Source organism: Xyrauchen texanus, chromosome 21 (assembly GCF_025860055.1).
Source record: "Xyrauchen texanus isolate HMW12.3.18 chromosome 21, RBS_HiC_50CHRs, whole genome shotgun sequence".
Lineage (NCBI taxonomy): Eukaryota > Metazoa > Chordata > Actinopteri > Cypriniformes > Catostomidae > Xyrauchen > Xyrauchen texanus.
This window is the reverse complement of record NC_068296.1, coordinates 31,184,671-31,207,336: the sequence shown is the minus strand read 5'-3', so window position 1 is coordinate 31,207,336 and position 22,666 is coordinate 31,184,671. Positions and strand designations below refer to the sequence as shown.

Sequence of the window (22,666 nt, the reverse complement as noted above, 5' to 3'; positions counted from 1 at the left end):
TGCTGGCCTGTTCATTTAGAAGCCATTCTTATTGATGAGCCAGAGTCATGCTCAACTTTTTGATAGATTCTTGCAGAACAGCATCACCCTGCTGAAAAAAATTAAATGCTTAAACCAGACAAAACTGGTTTGTTGGTCTTAGCTGATCTTCCAATCTGGTCAGACTGGTCTGATATGATGGTTTTGTAACACTTTACATACATTTTCCTTTTGTTAAGGCTTTATAAAGGGGTTCATTAATGACAAATAACAAATCATTTACAAATGCATTATAAATCATTAATATGCAGTTATAACAACATGAATATGAAGGCAGAGTTTCAATCTATACTTTAAGATTCAAGATTCAACTTTATTGTCATTGTGCAGAGAACAGCTATAGAACCAAAGAAATGCATTTGTTTTCACATATCCCAACTAAGCTGGGGTCAGAGTGCAGGGTTAGCCATGAAACAGCACCCCTGGAGCAGATAGGGTCAAGGGCCTTGCTCAAGGGCCCAACAGTGGTATCTTGGCAGTGCTGGGGCTTGAACCCCTAACCTTTCGGTCAGTAACCCAGAGCCTTAACAGCTGAGCCACCACTGCCACTAAACTTGCCAAATGCTTAGTAATAATTCATATTTCATCAAAAAACATAAAATGTACTAATTCATGATATATGTCACAATGCAGAAAATATAAACTATTATAGTGAGATGTAATTTTGCAATAGTCCGCTTTGTGTTTTTATTAATAACTAATATCTTGACTCAGTTGTGTTGTCACTTTCCTTGTCGCATTGATGTCAAAAGAATGGTGCTACTCAAAGTGGTGTCCCAACTTACCTAGTCTTGGCTACCTAAAGTCCTCTGTAAAAACACTTTTCAGGTCTTCTAGCTCATTCACACTATATCTCATAAAAGAAAGTCTGATGAACACTAAACCACACTGGACTTTATGTACATAGGCTTTTAATGTTGGCAACTTTTTAATAAATTCTTCATATGTGTTCACATTACATTTAAGGTCCATTTTCATAGGTTTTCTCATGTTGAATAAGTTTTAAACATTCATAACATTTGTGTGTGTGTGTGTGTGTGTGTGTATGTGTGAGCGTGTATTTATCACTTTGTGGGGACCAAATGTCCCCATAAGGATAGTAAAACCCGAAATTTTTGACCTTGTGGGGACATTTTGTCGGTCCCCATGAGGAAAACAGCTTATAAATCATACTAAATGATGTTTTTTGAAAATGTAAAAATGCAGAAAGTTTTCTGTGAGGGTTAGGTTTAGGGGTAGGGTTAGGTTTAGGGGATAGAATATAAAGTTTGTACAGTATAAAAACCATTATGTCTATGGAAAGTCCCCATAAAACATGGAAACACAACATGTGTGTGTGTGTGTGTGTGTGTGTGTGTGTGTGTGTGTGTGTGTGTGTGTGTGTGTGTGTGTGTGTGTGTGTGTGTGTGTAGACTACAGCAAGAGTGTGTGGCAGAGGACCTGGCTCAACAGGCTGCAGAGTTGGCTGTCAGAAAGCTGGAGGAAGAGCACAGCACACAGATCAACACTGTGCCAAAAAGAAAAGAGCCAGACACTGAGGATCAGTGAGTAACAAACACACTACAAACTCAGAATTGAGTGTGACTGTGTTATGCCTTTCCTCTCCTCTTCTGTGTTTGTTAGTACTGAGATCTGGGGTGTGATAAACCACAATGTGGCTACAAAAAGTTTGGCGGCCAATGAACTTTCTCTTTCTCGCTCTCTCTTTCTCTATCCACATATACACACTGACACATACAGTTTCAGTATTCACCTGTTCACTGTTTGTTTTGCAAAGTCTACCAAATATCCAGGAGGAAGAGAATGAAGATGACCCAGAGTAAGTCTCACCCCTCTCTGCTGCTCTCGTTCCTTGATTGCTCCCAAGATCCAAAACAAACACTCGCCAAGCGGCATATGCAAATAAACAATTCTTTGGCCGTAACTTTTAAAAGAAGTGCAAAATGACATGGTCAATGGAATACACAGAATTAAGTCAAATTTTAAGAGTGATACATTCTGACCCTCACTGATGTACCATAAGCATCACAAGCGATTCAAATAAAATATTTCAAACATAATAAAGAAAACATTTGTCACTCTATCTAACTTTCATGTTGGTGGAAAATTTACCAATAAAAGTTTATCTAGGATGCCCAAAAGATTTTTTGTGCTCTGTGGAGAAAGCAACACATGTGGAATAATGCTATTATTAAGCCACGTAAACAAATGTATTTGAAACAAAATCAAGATGTGTTTTCTTCCTTTTTAGTTTCAGGTGCAGTTTTACTGAGAGGCAGAAAATCAACAGCATAATAATCTCAGAATCATATGGAAATTGTAAATCAAATAACGGCAAACACATTTTCATGGCCGGTAAATTTTCTTAGTTCTCTCACCGTTGGCAGATATGGCAAAAAGTAACATTTTGGACCATGATTCTTGCCTTTCAGAGCCACCACATCCCTGACAGCGATGTGAAAACTGGCAAACTGATTGGATGACATGGATTTGTGCTTTCTTCTCTTTACTTCTGAGGTGGACCGTTACCCTGATATCCTGCATTTTAACTGTAAGCTGGGGTGCTGTTTGTCCTCTCTGGCCTGCCATACAGGTTACAGCCCTTCCATGAAGAAAGTGAGGAGGAGATTGAAGATAGTAAGATCACAGAGTAAGACCTTAATTTTTTGAGTCACAGTGGGCCCCAAAAAATGTGGACACTTAAAATATATGAATTCAACTGCATTAGATAACAAAATATAAATTAACAATCACTTTTCTGAGCCATGTCTGCAGTTATTTTAACCAACTGCTCTCAAAGTGATTTTTAGTCAGTTCCCCTCAAGTTCACACAGTTGTCCTAGCAGAGTAACCTATCAGATCAATGGCTGTGGAAAGGTAAACATAGTAACTATACTTTATGTCAAAATGGTGATATAAATGCAGTTGGGTCTCTTAGAGTATGATCTGTCCTGTGACAGATGGGTTTCTGCTATGTGCATTAGCTACATAATCCAAATTAATTTTGAAGATTTTTTTTTTAAAGTTACAAAAGTAACTTTTTTATCTCTGTTTTAAGTGCTGACCTTGTCACTTCAATTTGCGTTGTGTAGTTCATCACATATGGCACACACAAAAAAATTACATTTTGAAAGTGTCAAAATGTTTTGTCTTTATTTTGAGCAGTATTTCCATTGTTTGTTATTTCAAACCTATCAAAACATTTGCTGAAATGTTTTTATTGTATGTATATCAGTGGTGGCTGCTGGTCTTTCAAAGAGGGGAAGCTCATTTTCGGCCTACATTATAAACTTATTTACCCTATTTTTTGCACTAAATCAATCTTAGGTGTTGATCTGCCCTGCTGTTTAATTCTAATTTTTTCCTCGTAAGGAAGACTTTCAAATGGCTTCGCCAAAATCAGGTCGACAATATTAGCACCGTCTGCCATCGTGCGCAGTTTCACCCGTACGACGCTAGCCTAGCCTACTGTATGAATGAACGAATGAACAAACGAACGAACAAACGCTCTAAAACAAACTATATTAAACTTGGTAAAACTGAAACAAGGAATGTGGTGTATAATTGTGTGAAATTTATTATGCAAATTGACTAGCAATTTCGCCAAACAAATATAAAGAAATAGGTTGCAGCAGTTTGTCTTTCTACTACACTTGAGAAATCCGCGATGGGACTGAGCGCAAAATAGCTTCAGTGACTTCTTATAGTACAGATTCGCTGTCAATCAAAAGGAGATGCAGTCTTTCGACAGATCCTCCAATCATCACGCGGAAGCCCGGAGTCCGGGCCAGCCCACTCCTCATTCACCCCCAGAGACGCTGAGCGTCCGTGGGCAGGACATAATCGCAGCATTTATCCAATGACCGTCTATTTTCGGAGCACTGAAAAAAACTGTTCAGAGCAGCCCCACTGAAGTCAATGGACGCTCGGCTTCAACAGGGAAATGCACTGACGCTACGGGAATGTATGAGAAGTAAATCGAGTCAGCCGACCTGCTATATGTAATGTAGCTGATTCTGAATGAACTCGTCTTCGAGATGAACGTGTTCTAACGCATTTTTAGTCAATAAATTGTTTACACAATAGTACATATTTGACCATTATTTTTTTGATATTATAGTGGAAGCTGAGCTTCCCTTGCAGTCTTAAAGAAATCCCCACTGATGTATATGTAGGGGCCACTGTATCTAGCAGACAGCTGGCAGCCTTTGCTTTAACAAAAGATGGTTCATGGCACCCACACTTAATACATAAACGCCTAACAGAACATTAGATTATTGAATATCAACATCCTCATGCTCAAATCAAATGCAAAGTTACTGATTTAATCAAAAGTATGTGAAATATATAATGTTGACTTCTATTACACCTGGTGCTTGTAATATTCTACAATAGCTCTACAAACACTTGCAAAAGCCATTTCTCCCATTAATGTTGCATCATGCCAACAATCTAATCTTCCTGAAGGATGAATTGCCCTTTTTCCTCTAAGAGCACAAGGTTCCAACTGATCTCAGTGATTAAATCCTTGAATCCGTGAAGTTTATGACCCACACTTACTTCACAGGGATTTAAAGAAGGAATGTGCCATTGAATGTAACACCTCAAGTGAGGTGTTGTTGAGCAAACTGTCTCAAGAGAGGTTTTCAGAAGCAGATTTTGAATAGTAACGGACCAGTATTAATAATTATGAATTTTTGATGTTGTTGTGCTATTGATATCCTTAGTAGCCAAACCAGCTTCACCAAAACTACCATGCTGTTGTAATTCATTTAGCCATCCAATGTACATAAAGAATAGCCCACATTGATAGTTGAATACAATATATAATTTCCAACAATGTTGCTATTTCATTAATATCTTCTAAGCAAGTTTGAGAGACCTGAAGTAACATCCGCTACTACATAACAGCTTTTACCATTATTAGAATTAATCTGGAATATTTCCTTTCATCGGAGTGTATAAGCTGGTACACATTTGTTTGCCTGTCAGAATAGATAGATAATAAAATAGTCAAAATCCAATCAGGCCTTCCTGTCTGAGTTTTATCAGGTCGACGACTACAGATCTGACTGGTGTCTTACCAATCTTTGAATGTTTGTGATTGACTGCTTGTGTTTCCATGACTCTACTCCTCTCAAACCCCCTGTTCAGATCCCTGGTTGACGTCTGCCCACTCACCGTATGAGTCAGAGGCTTTAGATCTGGCAACCAAAAGCCCACCATCCTCAGCATCACCACAGCAAGCGGATAACACAACATTAAAGACAGATACAGTTTCTCTACAAGTAACCACCCAGCCTGAGCCCGCTACCTCTCAGCCTCCTGATGCTGACCAGGTAACATTGCTTAATACATATTAGAACACTAACTTTAACCAAACTTGAAGTTTGGAATCATTGAGACATTTAAACATTTTGGAAAGAAGTCTCTTCAACAAGGTATTTCATCGACACTCCACATTTCATAATACATTTGATATTATAGAGCAGTAACATCAAGTTACTCAATCAAAGAACAGCAGTAATCATGTTCAGAAATGTTGAGTAAGACAAATTTGGGTTTCGTGTACACAACACAACACCCATTTTCTTTGAGGTATAATTCTCCACTCACAAAAAATTTGAAAACACTACAATTTTATAGGGATTCCATACTTTTGAAAGGAAGTTTACATTTAAAAGAAAAATGAGACAATTGGGGAGTTAATCATATATTTCTCTGACGCATGACTACTTTTATTCATCTTCTGTTGTTACAGAAAGAGAAAACTCCAGACGAAGGATGTGGAGGTGTGAATATGAACATGTTATATAAGTATAAACCACATATAAAGTGTAAACCACAATATATTGTGGCACAGTATCTGCAGGCTTAAGGAATTTTAAGATTTGAATGCCAATTTAAAAAGAACTCAAGACCAATTTGTAACAAAACAGACAAAAAAAATCATATATATTCATTAAATAGCAAGGTCAATACATTTAGTTGAATTGTATAAATGGTGATTTGGAGTTTACAAAACTACTTTGATGGAGAGAGAAACTATTTCAGTATGAACCGATTCGAAAGAATGAAGCAGACTAACATAGAGGACCGTTCAGGTTGAAACACATCACTAGATTGAATTAGACTTTGCTATGTAACATATAAAGCAGAGGACCGATTAGGAGAGCGCAAACAGAGCATTTGATTATACTCTCAACTCACTTGGCTGCAAGGCTGCATGCACAAACATTAAAGAGTTAGTTCACCCAAAAATGAAATGTTAAAATAGGGCACAAATAGGGATCTCGCTGTGCTGTGCTGGGTTCTGTTGTCTGTTCTGTGCCAGATATGTAGTTTAGTGGTAATTTTCAGGCAAGCATGACATAAATTATACTTTAAAATCATGCGACTTGTTAAGGAAAGGTGTGCTATTTCTTTTCTAAGCAATTAGACATACATTTTTTGCATGGCAAATGATAAAACTGGCATATCAATATCCATGTCCAATATTAAATATCCATAGACTTGCATTGACATTGTACACAGACCCAGAAAATCATGGATGGAAAAATTGTCAAGTCAACTCTAACATCGAGGTGGCAAGTTTGCACAGACCAGCACCATTCATATTTTCTTTAGAAAAATGTAAACAATTATATCTACTTTATATTTATTAAACATTATATTTATGTAGCCTTTAAATGCTTTTTGTGTTCACCAAACATTATTACTGTCACGTTCACTGTTGTCTTTTGGTTTTGTACTGTTATTTTGAAGTTTAGTTTAGTTCCTGTTTTGGTTTTTGTAGTCCTTTGTAGTTTCTTTTATTCTGTCATGTTCACTGTTGTCTTTTGTTTTGTGTTTTTATGTTGAAAATCAGAATGATTTTTGCAATAAAGTTTTGAGAAAAAGTATGCCAAATATGTAAATGTAAATGCAATGTACTTTGTTTGATATTTGAATCTTAGCTCCTGCCAAAAATCCTGGAGCTGCTCCACCTCCACCGCCACCTCCAGAGGAGAAGAAAGAGGAAGATGTTGAAGAAGATGCAAAAGAGGATCAGCAATTCTATGAGTTTATGGGTTACAAGGTCGGAATTCCACAGTTGAAAATGTCCCAGATTCCTAACTGGCTCAGAGTTATCCTGGAGTTTTGTTTCCCATCCAGTATTGACCCCTACGCAGGTGAGTTTGCCTACAAAAGTAGATTGTAGCTTTATGGGTCATCATTATAACAATATATACAATTTACTACCTAATCAAAGGGGTCATATCATGGGAAAGTAAATTATTTTCTTTCTATTCTTTTGATGTAGAACATTTTGATGTACTATGAAAAAAAATGTTAGGAAACAAAATTTCCTCTAAACACCTGAAGAACTAAAGACTAAAGTGTGAGAAAGTCTGCCAAACAATGTGCTGTTCTTGGTTGTGCGTAGGACCTGCCGCTTTGCATTTCCTTCTGAAGGATCCAGTGTAAGAAACGTTTTAACATTATAAGTCACATTATAAGTGAATTTATAAGTGATGGGAAAAAATTTAATGATATGATCCCTTTAAAGTGCTGCTCTGAATATCCAACTATATCATAGTATCTTTGACAACTCACAAGATGTTGTTTTTCTCTCAAATTAACCAATGTTCTTAATTTATTGGCTATTCTGTATATACTGGTAATTCTTAATTTCACCGTTTTGGTCTATGTGGTGTGGCTGGTCTTTGTGACTTTTGCGTGAAACTGGAATGTTTTGCTTATACTCATGTGCTGGGATTTTCCATACCAGACCTCTGAGAATATCCACTGGTGGCTGTTTATGGACTACCTCTGTGACACCATTTATATTCTTGACATCCTGGTCTTTCAGCCCAGACTGTTACAGTTTGTGAGAGCGGGAGTATTCCTGTTGTATTCCACTACATATTACAGAATGCATGCTGTAAAAATTTAATTTGTAACATATTGCGTTAGATTACTCAAGGTCAGTAACATATCCTAAATACTTCAGGTTACTTCTTCAGCACTGGTAGATTTTTTCACTTGTTTTGACCATAAAAACTCAAATTGCCAGTACAGTAAGACAAAATACACATGTTAAAAATACATTATCTGAAAAACCTGAATATCTTATGCAGTGTTGTTTCTAAAACAAGATCTAAAGACTTTTTGATATTTTTACAGGAAAACAATACAAAAATTCTAATCAAGAATACGATTTTTGCCCTAATATCAAAGTTCTTACTAGAAAAAAGAAATTATGATCCAACGTGAATTTTCTTGATAAACAAATATGATCGTGTCTGGTAACATGTGAATGAAAAATTGCTAGAAATAGCATTTAAGCTTAGCGTAAAGATGACAATTTATACAAGGTTTATTTCTATTTCTTCTGCTCCAAACTTACCTCAAACTTTCTTCTCTATCTGCTCGTATGAATGAAACGCATAATAAGAAAGTGTTTCACTGCTGTTCAAATGCAGTTTAGATCGCATCATTTATATGTATAAATGTTTTCCATCTAAAAGGACTTAATATTAAATGAAAACAAATAAAAAATTAAATGCAAAGTAATCTCTTCAGTAATAAAAATTCAGTAAACATTTATGCAGAGCTACGTTCCCACCAGAAGCCTGCGGTCGGCTAAGGAACGTCGCCTTGTCGTACCAAAACAAAGAGGCACCAAAACACTTTCCTGGGCTTTCAGTTTCATCATACCACGGTGGTGGAATGACCTTCCCAACTCAATCCGGGAAGCCAACTCACTCTCTATCTTCAAAAAACGGCTAAAAACACATCTTTTCCAAAAGCACTTAACCGGTCACTAAAAAAAAAAAAAAATTTTCACATTTCTTGTTGCACTTAAATCTGTTTTGTATACTATTCTGATGTAAGTGAAACTTTGTAATATGGCACTTTTTGTACCACTGTCTCCCTAAGATGATTCGCTGATGTTCTTCCTCTTTTGTAAGTCGCTTTGGATAAAAGCGTCTGCCAAATGAATAAATGTAAATGTAAATGTAAATGTAAAATACTTTTTGAATGTAACTGTATTCTAATTACCAATGATTTAAATTGTAACTGAGTGGAATTCAATTACTTGTATTTTGTATTTTAAATACGTAATCCCGTTACATGTATTTCGTTACTCCCCAAACCTGTATGTGGGTGATTAGTGTACTACATTAGAGCTCAGACTGATTACTGAATAACACTCCCAAAAAGTATTTGGACACAAAAGCCACACTTACAAATGTATGACTTTCATTAGATAACAAAATACCCAATTGGCATCTGCAAACAAATGAAGCTAGAGCTTTTCTCAAATGAACTTTTCTTGCCATTTCTGCTTTTACTATTAACCAGCTGGTTTCAAGGTGATTTTTAAAAGAAATTTGAAGTCAGTTCCTAACAGAGTAACCATAGGTGTAGTTCAGTGTTTCTCAAACCTGTCCTGGAGTACCACTTATTCTACCATCACATGCTATTGAAATTATCATAAATATGTTCATTCATGTGCATAAAGGTTCAGGCAGGCCACTGTGTGCCTAGTAGCAAGTGCACTCCCATGTAACCTTCCCAATTCCCACGAACATTGCAAAGTCCCTCGTACCCCCCAAAAAAAGGGGGGTTGGCAGGATACACTTACAATAGGAACAGCTGCTTCAGCCTTTTCTTTTCTTTTTTTTCTTTTTTTTTTAAATGAAAAATCATTCAGCTGGAGCAAGAGGTATTTGTTTCGGGATGGTGTTCTTATTTCCCTAGAGGAAAAGACACCACGGAGGGGAGGTTAACGTGGAGAATGCATCACATGGACTTACCAACCAGTAGTACACATGTGGAAAGAAGCCCCCACGGTAGGTCCTACCTGGAGGGGAGGAGCTCTACAAATGCGGCTGGGGGCAGAGGAGGCCCGAGGGAAGACACAGTTTGCCATCAGGGAAACCGTACAGTGAAAAATACATCACATGAGGCAACCTCACATGTGGAGCACCTACCCTATACAGGGCATACCAGCGCAAGTACTGGGCCCGGCATCTAATTTTTCCGCCAAACTCGCCTGCCGCAGGGCTGAGGAGGAAAGACATCCAGGGTTCACTGGTCTCGGGAACTCACATGGGGGAAAAAGCGCACGGCTTCCCCTCAGGGAGGGGAAAGGCACTGTGTGCAAATGGTACACCCGGCCAGCTGCCTGACACTTACCTGTTTGTACCTGCCAACACACAGGACGAAACTGGCTCAACCCGGAGATTATAAAACTTTGCAAAGGTATAGGGTGTCACCCAGCCCACTGGTCTACAGATGTCTGCTAGAAAGGTGCCATTTGCCAAGGTCCAGGAGGATGCTACACTCCTAGTGGAGTGTGCTCGTTCCGAGTCTGTGGCTGTGCTGAAAGAACCGCTAAAGCACTTACCTTGCTCCGCGTGCCCACCATAGGACCGGTCAGCGATGTGGGAGGAGGCTGCGTGTCCTCTTGATTCGTCACAATCACCTGAACGTGGGTGTGTATGTGCTGCAGCTGGGTGCGCAAAGGCAGGGAAACTGCGTGAGAATGATGACCGTTTACACTGAGTGTGTGACCCAGGGAGTGAGGAATCCACTCTTTTTTTGAAAGTGTGGGTACTGCAGCCCCTCTGGCATGCGGCGAAATGAACACAAAAGGAAACAAATTATTGTCCTCCTGGCCTTCCACCGGGGGACGGAGTGGTCTGTACCATCTCCAAACTTACAGCGGGTCTGCTCGCTCCTGGGTTGCCCATCTCAGGGGCGCTTCGAAGCCTTCCTGGGTACTTGGTGCCGGATTTTGGGAGGGGGGTCCTTGATGGTGTTGCCGAACCTGGTAGATGGTGTGTCAAGGAAATCAAACTTGTCGCCGTCCTTCATCTCGACCAGGTTAAGCCACAGGTGGCGCTCCTGGAGCACCATGGTGGACATCGTCTGCTCGAGAGCCCACGCCATGACCACCAGTTAATCTATTCGTTGCATTCAACAAATAAAGTAAATGTATTATCGAAACATGTATCATCATAATCTTTTATGTTTGCTGAATGTTTGCTTCACGTTCTCTCAATGTTTCAGATGGATGTGATCAGTCTCTTTCCCCTGGATATGCTGTACTTCTTCACAGGCGTCAAATCGGTCTTGTGGTTTCCTCGCCTTCTAAAGGTAAGATTCACAAAGGCCTCTTTATCTCTTCTCACTGTCTCACACACACACACACACACACTAATTTAGTGTACAAACAATCATCTCTCTGTGCTCCTCTTGCAGTACAATGCATTCTTTGAGTTTAATGATCATCTGGAAGCTGTGATGAGCGAAGCCTACATTTACAGGTAAGGCAGATGGCACCATTTAACACGGCAACTATTAGGCTATGATTGGGCAACTATGCGCAATAAACTATAAGGCAGATGCTGTTTGCATCCTGGTGCAAATAAAGGTTGATGCTATTTGCACCCATGTTTAAATCCCACAGACATGCTATACCAACTCCTACCCCTAAATCTAACCCTAGCCTTTTTCAAGAATTAACCATGGTTTTACTACAGAAAGCATAGTATCACCATGGTATTTTGTACTAAAACCAGAGTAACAACAAAATATAATATCACCATATAAATTGCATCAAAACTACCCCCAAAAAGCCCATAAAGCAGCATAAAATAATCCATAAAACTCAGTGGTTTAATCCGTGTCTTCTGCAGTGATCCAATCAGTTTTGGGTGAGAACAGACCAAAATATAACTCCTTTTTCACTATAAATCTTGACATTAGCGGTCTCCTTAGAGATCATGTTTTCAAGATTGATTACACTTCCTAGCTCATCTAGCTCTCTGGTCAAGTGTCAAGCACAGGGCGCCTTTGAAAGTCATAATCAGTCCCTGGTCAAGCACTAGTAAGTGTAATCGAGGTTCAAATCATGATTGTGCCTAAAAACTGCAATGGCAAGTCTTACAGTGAAAAAGGAGATACATTTTGGCCTGTTCTCATCCAACATCCAATTGGATTGCTTCAGAAGAAATGGATTAAACCACTGGAGTCTTATTGATTACTTGTACGCTGTCTTTATGTGCTTTTTAGCTTCAAAGTTTTGGACCCCATTAATTTTAATTTATGAACCTACAGAGTTAAGATATTCTTTTAAATGCCTTTGTATGTGTTGAGCAGAAGAATGAAAGTTATACACATTTAGGATGGCATGAGGGTGAGTAAATGATGAGAGAATTTTCATTAAATGAAAATTTTAATTTCGTTCTAGACCCTTATAACGTTCTTTCTTCTGTGGAACTTGAAAGGACCCAGGCACCATTCATTTTCATTGTATGGAAAAAAAGATCCAATGAATGTGAATGGGGACATTCTTCCTACCAAAATAAAGTCATACTGGTTTGGAAGTCATACTGGTTTGCGGTGTACCTTCCAGGAGACTTTGTTTATAAAAAGGTAAAATATACTTTGTGGCCAGTATGTAATTGACTGTTAATGTAGGTTAATGCATGTGCATTACCACTGCATTAAAATAGCTAGTTTAAAAATCTACAGTACATATATCTCTTCTTGGCCAATATATTTGAAGTTTATCTTTGAAGTTTAGATTCTCAAAGCCCAATGAGTAAAGGTCACATATAAAATGGCACCATAAAAGGGCCTTTTATCTGTCAGCATTTGAACTGACTCTTGTCCTGCTCTGCTCTGGTGGTCAGGGTGAGATAGGCCGAGAAATGTACATCATCAAAGCAGGAGAGGTGCAGGTGGTGGGCGGGCCTGATGGGAAGATGGTGTTTGTGACTCTGAGAGCTGGCTCTGTGTTTGGAGAAATAAGGTGAGTGATGGAGAACATTCATGTAAAGCTCTGCTGTCACCTTGTAAGACAAGACTTGATTAGTAATGTTAGGGTTAGTTTGTACTAAGCTGAATTACCAAAACTTAATGTGACCAGGTAGAATTTCATATAAAGTTATAATTGATTTTGCTTTAGTAATGATATTTTGTTTACAGTATTGTAATATCCATGGCGTCTTAAACTTGTACGACGTTCTTTCATCTGCAGATCACACAGATATTTCTATAGATGTAAGATATGTCTATATACCCATATAAAGACACACAGCAGGGTTTAAAACTTCCAAAATCTTTCTCACCGAAAAACAATCACATCGCTTCCGAAGACATGGATTTAACCAAATGAGTCATATGGATTACCTTTTTGCTGCCTTTATTACCTTTTATGGAACTTGAAAGTTTGGACACCATTGATTTGCATTGAATGGATATAGACACATCATGCATCTATGAAAACATCTTTATTTTGAGTGAGTAAATGATGAGAGAACATTTTTGGGTGCACTATTCCTTTAGTAAAATATCTCATACTATGTTTTGTAGTATGCAGTATGTATACTATGCACAGCAGATAATAAGAAACCTACTATTTGTAAAGCTGCAGTATACAACAGAGCACTCTGCATGGTCTCATATCACACAATGCAATGCTCTCGACTTGATCATCTATTTTATTTAATGAAAAATTAACCAGAAATAATATCTACTGCAATTTCTCAGAAGAAAAATGTTATTTGTTTGCACTATTGCATTATATAATTTGGTAGTTTCAAAAGTTAAGACATTTTAGCACAAAAATAATACAAATTCATAAAAAAAAAAAAATAAAAAAAACATTTATTTCCAAAATGATAACTTGCTAAATTAAACATAGAGACCTAGAGATATGACGACAGTGTAGCACAGAACAGTTTACATTTTAACAAATTAATCACAGATTTCTGTGATTTATCTAGTTTAATCATGGTACATGTACATTAAAACAAACAGTACAAAATAATCATACATATATTTACTTTATACTTTGTCCCAAAGAACTTGCAAGAAATTGCTTAGTCATCATTTATTTTAATTATATAAATATGTACATGTTTTTGCAGATATAGTTATTTTTACAGGTTTAAATCTTTGATATAAGTATATGTATACATGCCATAAAATATTCTGCTGTTTTCCTGTGGACTTTTATAATATTTGAATCAAATGGGGAGATGCAATTCATATCATTATTGGCAAGATAAACTTAAGTATGTTATGTTTATACATCTCCAATGCATTGTTAGACACTATACATACACAAATTGAATGCTGAATTTTAATTTACTGAGGTTTAAAATCTCAAAATAGAATTTTCTCTGAATGCCTTTCAGTCTTTTTTTCACGCACATAATTGGTGTCAAACAATTTTGTTTTTGACACTGGTTCAGATGCCAGTGAGTGTTTTCTGTGAATGAAAAGAGATACTGCAGCTTGCCCGAATCTCTCCCACAACTGGCTCACCACTTGTGGGTGAATTCTCAATTCTCCTTACAGTAAATTCGCTCCCGGGATTATTATACCCAAGTCAACTGTCGCACGTCATGAGAATGCACTGCTCCACACAGTCAGTTTCTGTGCTAGCGTGTACCTCCTGGAAATTTATTTATGCACATTTTTAGCCATAGGAAATATGAAAAACATTAATTCATTTTCAGAAAGTGATAAAAACGGATATTGCATTAATTGCGTTAAAACAAAATAAACGCAATTTCCCAGACCTGGTTTGAAGCATTGATCACTGCATACATCACACTACAGTATTTAATGACTAATTATATTTCACAACTATCTAATAAAAATCTTGTTTTATAGCAGTCAGTATAAATTACATAAAGCACATATTTAGTAGGCAGTGGTCTAGTAATCCATTGTGAACTTAGCAATGGATTTCTGCAGTTCGACTGTGTTGTGTGTATGTGTGAAAACCCAAACTGACTGGTTTTGTGCATGTCTACCCCTCAGTTTGTTGGCAGTTGGTGGTGGGAACAGATGGACAGCTAATGTAAAAGCCCATGGTTTTTCCAACCTCTTCATCCTGGATAAGAAGGACCTGGCAGAGATCTTAGTACTCTACCCCGAGTCCCAGAAACTATTGCGCAAAAAGTCTAAGTGAGGGGATCTGAGCTCAAACCTTAACCAAGAGCACCAGCAATCCTTACAAACACACACTTTTCATCCATCAAGGTGTTCTGACTGATCCATTTACAGCTCTGTATCACACTCACAGATCTCCTAGCGCTAGCGATTAGCCTTTTTTGGTAGACATCTCTTTCTGTGGCATACAGTATGTTGTGCTTTGGATGCTGATATGCTAGTGTCCCCACCAGGGTTCTTAACTAGCTTAATTAGCAGTAAGTCAACCAGCTTTATAAGAATACGTTTTGCATGGCTATGCTGGTTCACCATCTAGACCAGCATTAACCAGCCTGGACCAGCATGGACATTCATGTTGCTCGAAGCTGTTTTTTCAGCAGAGTATCCCATTTATTTCTGTTTTTCGCCTCATATCTTGTTCTCTCTGTATCCCTCTCTTCCCTTCTTTTCCTCTTTAATGAGTAGGGGACTGTAGGTGATTAGTGTTTGATTGTGTTAGTTGGGATGTAATTAATGAAGAAGGTAAATGCAGTCAAACATGAGTCACCTGATCTCTGCTTCCCATTCACCCGTGAGTCCAATTTACTCCAAGTGTCAATGTGTGGGTTGAATGATGTATAAGTGCGTGAGATCAGGTCATTTGATGTCATCTAAAATTTAAATGTGAAGGTTCCTTCTCATGCCTGTCTGTGATGCACATGTGTTAGCTAGTATGTTTGTCTCCTTCAATAGGAAGATGTTGACCAAAGATAAGAAGCCTGCAGATGAGAAGGGAGAGGTTAAAGAAACAGCTGAGATAATTCCTCCGCATCCAGAGACGCCCAAACTTTATAAAGCTGCCCTGAAGGTTGGCGCAGGAGAGACTTTCGCCAAGCTGAAGGAAGTTTATAAAGGAGCAACCCTAGAGGTATTTACATATACCTGTACATACTCTACTCAAATACAGGAACTGTGAATTCTTGAAGAATATCTTGGCCACTCTTCGTAATTTTTTAAAATGAAGAAAATGGCGAAGGGTGCTCCAAAATGGAAAAAAAAAGAAAATGATTTTTCATGAAAGTGGTACAAAAAATCTTGCCATTTTCAAGCGTATTCCAAAAGTTGCTTTCCACACTGAAATGTATGAAAACTCTTTAAATCCCTTTACTGTGTATGTGGAAAAAATCCGCCATTTCATGTATGGTCTAAAAAGAAATTGTCCTCATTTTCCATCACCAAAAAGCAATTCCAAGTGAACTTTCCATCACCTTTGAAGGAATGCAATGTGAAGGTTGTACAAAGTAACATTTATCTTTAACAACACTATCAAAGTGAATAAGAGGCACAACAATGCCGCTACAACATTGGCCACAATCTTGTTTGATTTTGGTTGAATGGATCACATGACAACAAATTCGTCATTGTTTTCATATATCTCCATTTCCTGTTCACATTACAATGTGAAGACAGCCAAAACGTATAGAAACAGAAGCGTTTAAAAAAAAAAAAAAAAAGGTATTCGTCTGGGCATGACCCAATACCCAAAACACGAAAGACACACTTTCAAACGTACAGCCACATGACTTAAAAGTAATATGTGTTAACATGACTGTAGTGTGATCAAACCACTTACTAACCTTGTTTGTGTAAAGTTATCTAGTATTTCAACTTCCCATAAGCCTCAATCCCAGTAACTTTCGCACAATGTAAAGTAAACCAAAAAGAGAGTTGACATGAATTTGGTTTTGGTTTTCATTAATGTCTTCTGGTTTTGAACCATCCTTCGCATTATCCTTTCCATGATCAGACATACGGAAAAGACGTAATGGAATAAACGCGTCTCTAAGCTGCTTCATGTTTCAAGTGCGACTAGAACTTTGGCCAACAAATGTGCTTGCTACTATTGACTGCGGTCCATTCTGATGAGTAATACTTATCTCACCATGTTGTCCTGCGTAAAAGTCTGCTCTCATATCAGGGCCAGGAACTGTTGTCACATGTGATTTTGAATTGTCCAATGTAATGCAAGCTCATGCACGAGGCAGCACAGTGATTGGATGGCAGCGTTCCTTCTCATTAATAATGTGGAGAAATGCTCAGAATCAAATGACCAATTTGTGTATTCTACTACCAACCACAACTCAAAGTTTACAAATATACCTAATATTTTATGACATTGCTTCAAGTTTCAACACTTTACCCTTAATAATAAACATAAGGAGTGCTATAATTGTTTTCAATGATGTGCAACCTGTACATATCTGTTAGCATCTAAAAAACAAATGTGTTGTGGAGTTTCATTACCCTTTAAGAACAATGTATACTTTGGTTTCTGCATTTTTCATTGGCACAGTATGTGGGGACTGTTGGTGTGCAGCTCAGTTTTTCTAGACATGCGGACAGTCCACATATATGCATGTCATTTGTACATGCACCTGCCGTTGACTGTACTAAAGAGTATCACAAAACAGTCGTAGAGCGCATGCATCGCACAAGGTTAAAAGAGTATATTTTGAAAGACTAGAGCATTTGACCATGCACGAGATGTAACAACATGCAGAAAAACTTTCTTTCCCATAACACTCCAATCCCAGCTCTAAAAACTGATCTTCCATCATTTTTAAGCTAGTATCATTATCAAATATATGTTATTAACAAACCCCTGTTTCACCAGAATTTTAAATGCCACCCTTACATCCTTTGTTTTTTTTTTTTCCTGTCTTTCACAGCCATCCACTACTGCCTCTGGCGGTGCCTCTACAGGTCCAGTTCCCCCTCCTTCCCCCATCCACCGGCGTTCTCCAATTCCCCGACCTCGCTTCCCAGATGAAGATGACATGGTATCAGAGACCAACGACAGCACCATGATCATCCGCATGACTCCCCGTGTAGAGGGAGAGGAAATCCTCTCTGTGGAAGTCACCCCTGTGGAGAGACTTCTGGTGGGCACAGAAGACCCAAGCAAAACTGAAGAAGAGAAGTGAGATAAAAGAAAAAGAGAAAGTATAGTGTAGGGATAAAAGAAAAAGTGTAACGGTAGCCAGCTGACAGATAGCTATGCAATATGTATAAACCTCACTCTCCTGACCTCAAGAGGTGCACTAGCGACTAGAGGCTTTAGCCTCCTTGTTAGCGCACCCGCCTCCCATGCCGGGGACGCCGGTTTGGGTCACGTACGGAGCGGGTAGAACAGGAGCATCACAAAAGCAAGCTTGAAGAAAAGCCCAGTTTGTGGAACCCTCTTGCTTTTTGATCAGGTCCTGGAAAACTGTGCTAATTCTCTACTTGTCGTAGTGTTCAGAGTCCCATTTTGTCAAAATACTATCACTGAACTTACATTTTCATTGACATTTTTAGATAAAACAGCTTGATGTAGTAAGAACACACAGCTCTCCCTCTGGTCCAAAAAAAGAGCATTTATTGAAATTGAGCTACAAAAATGACTGCACTTTGATGCATACTACAACATTTACCAAATGTCCACTGAGTGTTGTTAAAAGTGAGTTACATTCTTCCCTGACAGATTAAATGTTGTTTAAATGTAATGCTCTATCGAGTTTTAAATCAGCATAACCATGAACCTAAACCTAAAAATACAATTGCTAAAGCAACCACATCATTCTGTAGTGATTCTATGACCCTTTTGCCTCATGTGTCAACTCGCATGCTCTTCAGGACTCCAATCCTTTGCATTGCAAGTGCAACAGTCTTTCAGTTGAGCTATCATGGAATTTGACCGCACTTGAACAAGCTTGTATATGTAGTTAGTTATGTAATGCAAACAGTAGACTATAGTAAAAGTGTTGAGATGCCAAGAGACAGCATTGTGTGAGTAATACAGCAAAAAGTAAGTGTTTATGAACTGATAATCTGCCCTTTCACTTATGATTTGTGTGAAAGGGAATAAATGTCAGTGTTGTTTTAGCACCTCAAGTGTTCATTTCACCAGGAAACCGCCATGATACATACACAAACAAGGCAAGTGAAAATCATTTTGCAAATAAGCATAGTATCGTGGTTCTGTGAGTCCAGGTAGCGGACTGAAATGAAAACAATATTTCTATGATATGACCCTTTAAGGACATAGTTGGCCTTAGGTGCCTAGAACTAAAACACTATTAGGGTCCGCAGAACTCCCTGTGTAATGGAAAGTAACCTTGACTATTTTCCGCAGCACACTCTGCTCTAACTACAAGACTGCTGCTCTGCATCTTATTCCAACACCATTGTCTCTTACGCTATTGCCTTAGCGGAATCCCACTGCACAGACAGATTGATATTGCAATGTTACCTATTATTTCTGGTTAAACTGTATATGCTGACAGAATTTGTTTCCCAGTCCCATTAAATACATTGTGTTATTGTTAAAGTCAAGTAAACTGTATACATTTGTAATGCTCTCTCGGAAAAGACTTTATAAATTGCCTGCACAATGCAGGGATGTTAGTTGCATCACATGGTGAAAATATGCTATTGTTTTTGTGGGTATGCAGCTAGATTGTCTAATCCACTGTAAAGAGCCCTTACTTCACTGCATTTATCTGATACCCCGCTGATATGCCCATGTGTTTGGAGAAACACTCTGAGTACTAATCAATTAGAAATGATTTTTCACTCTTTCCAGGTCAGTTAATGCTGAACTGCTAGTGTGACTAGGCACCAAATAATCTATAAATGGAAAGTTACAAAATTGTTTTTGTTTGTGTGTGGAAAATACACAGCAATGCCCTCATCATAAGGTTTTAGACTGCCCTGATTTCTTCATAACAGGTTAGAAGATGAATGAAGATGATTTCATTAGAATGAAATCAAGATTTGTCAGATAAACAGGTAGTCCTGCCACAAACTCAAACCAGTGGTTGAGCCAGTGTTGCTGTGTCGGGCTAGTCGGGACACTCAAACAAATGAGTGATTGTGAAAATTTGTGAAACAAATGTAAATCATTTTGGATAAATATCCAAGTTAAAGACAGGCTCAGACATGCACACTGACAGGAAGGTCTCCGGAAGAATGAAGAGTTTGTCATTGTTCCTGTCCTGCTCTACAAGACCAGAGGCAGGAAATATGAAAAGGCAGGAATTTGACAGACAATACTGGGTTTGGTGAAGTGAATGAGTATAGTCTTTACTTGTCTGTATTTAAATGTGGCATACAGGGGCTATTAAAATATTTTGATTTGTATAGTGAATTCAGTGAGCTTCAAGACATAAATGATTATAAATATATGAGGGATAAACCTTTGAATATAAGATTAATTCATTACATTTATTTTTGAGTAGGAATTAAACTCTTTTCATTCAAATCTGTATATCAAATACATTAGCCATAAGATCTATAAGTTATTTCTTGGAAAGCTTTGACTTTTGTTGATATCACACATAGGTTCCAAGTCCTTTACTGTATTTTTCTAAACAAACGTATGCTGTTTTTGTCAGTCAACATATTGGACAAATTCAAATTTGTCAATCTAAGAAATGTAAATGATTTGCTGCAAGTCACAATTGTTATGGAATCATGTAGGCTATTAATCACTCAAATGTTCATTGGTTGTTAATAATTTATTTTCATTGGATGATATACAGTACATTGTATCACACAATGATATATAAGCTCTTATGTGAAAACAAAGAAATGTCACTGTATGTGTGTGTGTGTGTGTGTGTGTGTGTGTGTGTGTGTGTGTGTGTGTGTGTGTGTGTGTGTGTGTGTGTGTGCGTGTATTTATCACTTGGTGGGTACCAAATGTCCCCATAAGGATAGTAAAACCCGAAATTTTTGACCTTGTGGGGACATTTTGTCGGTCCCCATGAGGAAAACAGCTTATAAATCATACTAAATTATGTTTTTTGAAAATGTAAAAATGCAGAATGTTTTCTGTGAGGGTTAGGTTTAGGGGTAGGGTTAGGTTTAGGGGATAGAATATAAAGTTTGTACAGTATAAAAACCATTATGTCTATGGAAAGTCCCCATAAAACATGGAAACACTACGTGTGTGTGTGTGTGTGTCAATAATAAAGGCTTTCATCTTCTTGTGTTTTATATAGTCTAGATTTTCTTTCTTTTTTGCTCCATATATACTGTATGTATGAAAGCTCATTTTTCTGACCTTCAGTTCTTCATCATATAATCAGTTAATTTATTTAATTACTCTGTTATTAAAGGGATAGTTTACCCAAAAATGAAAATTATCTAATCATTTACTCACCCTCATTCCATCCCAGATGTGTATGACTTTCTTTCTTCTGCTGAAAACAAACTTTTTTAGAAGAGAATATTAAAAGATTTTTAGGAGAATATTCAGCTCTGTAGGTCCTCACAATGCAAGTGAATGGTGATCAAAGACCTAAACCTCCAGTGGTTTAATCCATGTCTTCTGAAGCTATCCAATTGGATGTTGGATGATAACCATGAAAGCTCCCATGAAAGCAGTAAAATCATACACCTGTGGGGGTCTCTAAAAATCATCAGCACCATTATTTTAAATTACAAATAAAGCATTTTTTTCCTTCAATATATTCCTTCAATGTTTATGTTAACCCTTTTGCACGTATGATCGATCAACACCGGTGTGATTAGAACGGTCAGTGCATCACGTGATCAACTGCTAAATTCAAACGTGCTTTCGCGCTTTGGCTGGCGCTGAGCCAGAGACAGACGCGCTCAGTGCTGCTGTGATGTATCACAACCATAGACAGATCAACTGTTCTGTGTTTTCAACCACATAATGTTTATTTTAGGTTTCAGACATTTAAATACACATAAGTACTAGCAAAAAAATATTTTGAGTTTGTAAAATACACACTGATGTCTAGGGAAGCGGCAATAATAAGCCTTTCCATTAACGTTACGTTACAATAAGACACGTTTTCATATCAGATACACATTGTGTAAGTAGCTTTACATTTTACTCTATTCTTCTCCCAGTTCACCGGCCACTTACTTTCACGTATTTCGTGAGAATTTGAGGAATTGACGTGTTGTAAAATAACATGGCGCCGCCCATCGCACATACAGCTCAACTAACATAACGCGATCGTTATAAAGGCGTTTAAACAACAAAACACATCCACTTGCACATATTTGACAATCGGAATATCAGTGTTTCATGTTATAGCTAAGACATTTGTGAATATTTTGTATAAAAAAGGAAAAATGACATAAAAGCAGATCATCATTCATTCAGCGCTGTGTTGTGGTTGCGCTGTGTAACGTGACAAGCAATGATGCGTCACCATGGAAACATTAAAGTGACAGGTTCTAAATAACGGTCACCTAGAATAACTCACGCTGGGGGATCAGTTAGAATATTTTAGAAATAGTGTAAAGTTCAGAACCAGCAACCATGCCACCAGAAATAAAAAGACTGCTACCAACATCAGGTACAAGTTTGGCAAAATTCGGGTTTATTTAAAAAAAACAAAAAACATCATCAGAGGACAGTCTACTCGTTTCTCTACTCCTGTATTAATAAACATTGAAATCAAAAGAATCAAGTGCAGTGTTAAGCAATTATTTATCACACACACCACGCCTGCTTATAGGCTACTTTTTTTTTTTTTAAGAGACCCCCACAAAGATGAAATCATAATTCGAACCCTGATGATAACAGACCAAAATATAACTCCTTTTTCACTTTACGGCTTGCCATTGCAGTCTCTAGGCACAATCATGATTTCTAGTTCGATTA

At 37.8% G+C, this 22,666-nt stretch overlaps 1 protein-coding gene and 1 long non-coding RNA gene across 3 annotated transcripts in view; one reads left to right on the top strand and one right to left on the bottom strand.

Moving 5' to 3' along the window:
- LOC127661415 (fibrous sheath CABYR-binding protein-like) overlaps positions 1-21,039 on the top strand; it is a 35,085-nt gene extending 14,046 nt beyond the window's left edge. For both annotated transcript variants that reach the window (XM_052152110.1, XM_052152109.1), the window contains 3 exons: positions 1,452-1,583; positions 15,733-15,907; positions 17,709-21,039. In XM_052152110.1, the coding sequence (XP_052008070.1) occupies positions 1,452-1,583; positions 15,733-15,907; positions 17,709-17,963 (562 nt within the window). In that variant the 3' untranslated portion in view covers positions 17,964-21,039. The remainder of the gene's footprint in view (positions 1-1,451; positions 1,584-15,732; positions 15,908-17,708) is intronic.
- LOC127661424 (uncharacterized) overlaps positions 20,552-22,666 on the bottom strand; it is a 359,800-nt gene continuing 357,685 nt past the window's right edge. The window contains exon 2 of the long non-coding RNA XR_007972759.1: positions 20,552-20,759. This is a non-coding gene — a long non-coding RNA (uncharacterized LOC127661424). The remainder of the gene's footprint in view (positions 20,760-22,666) is intronic.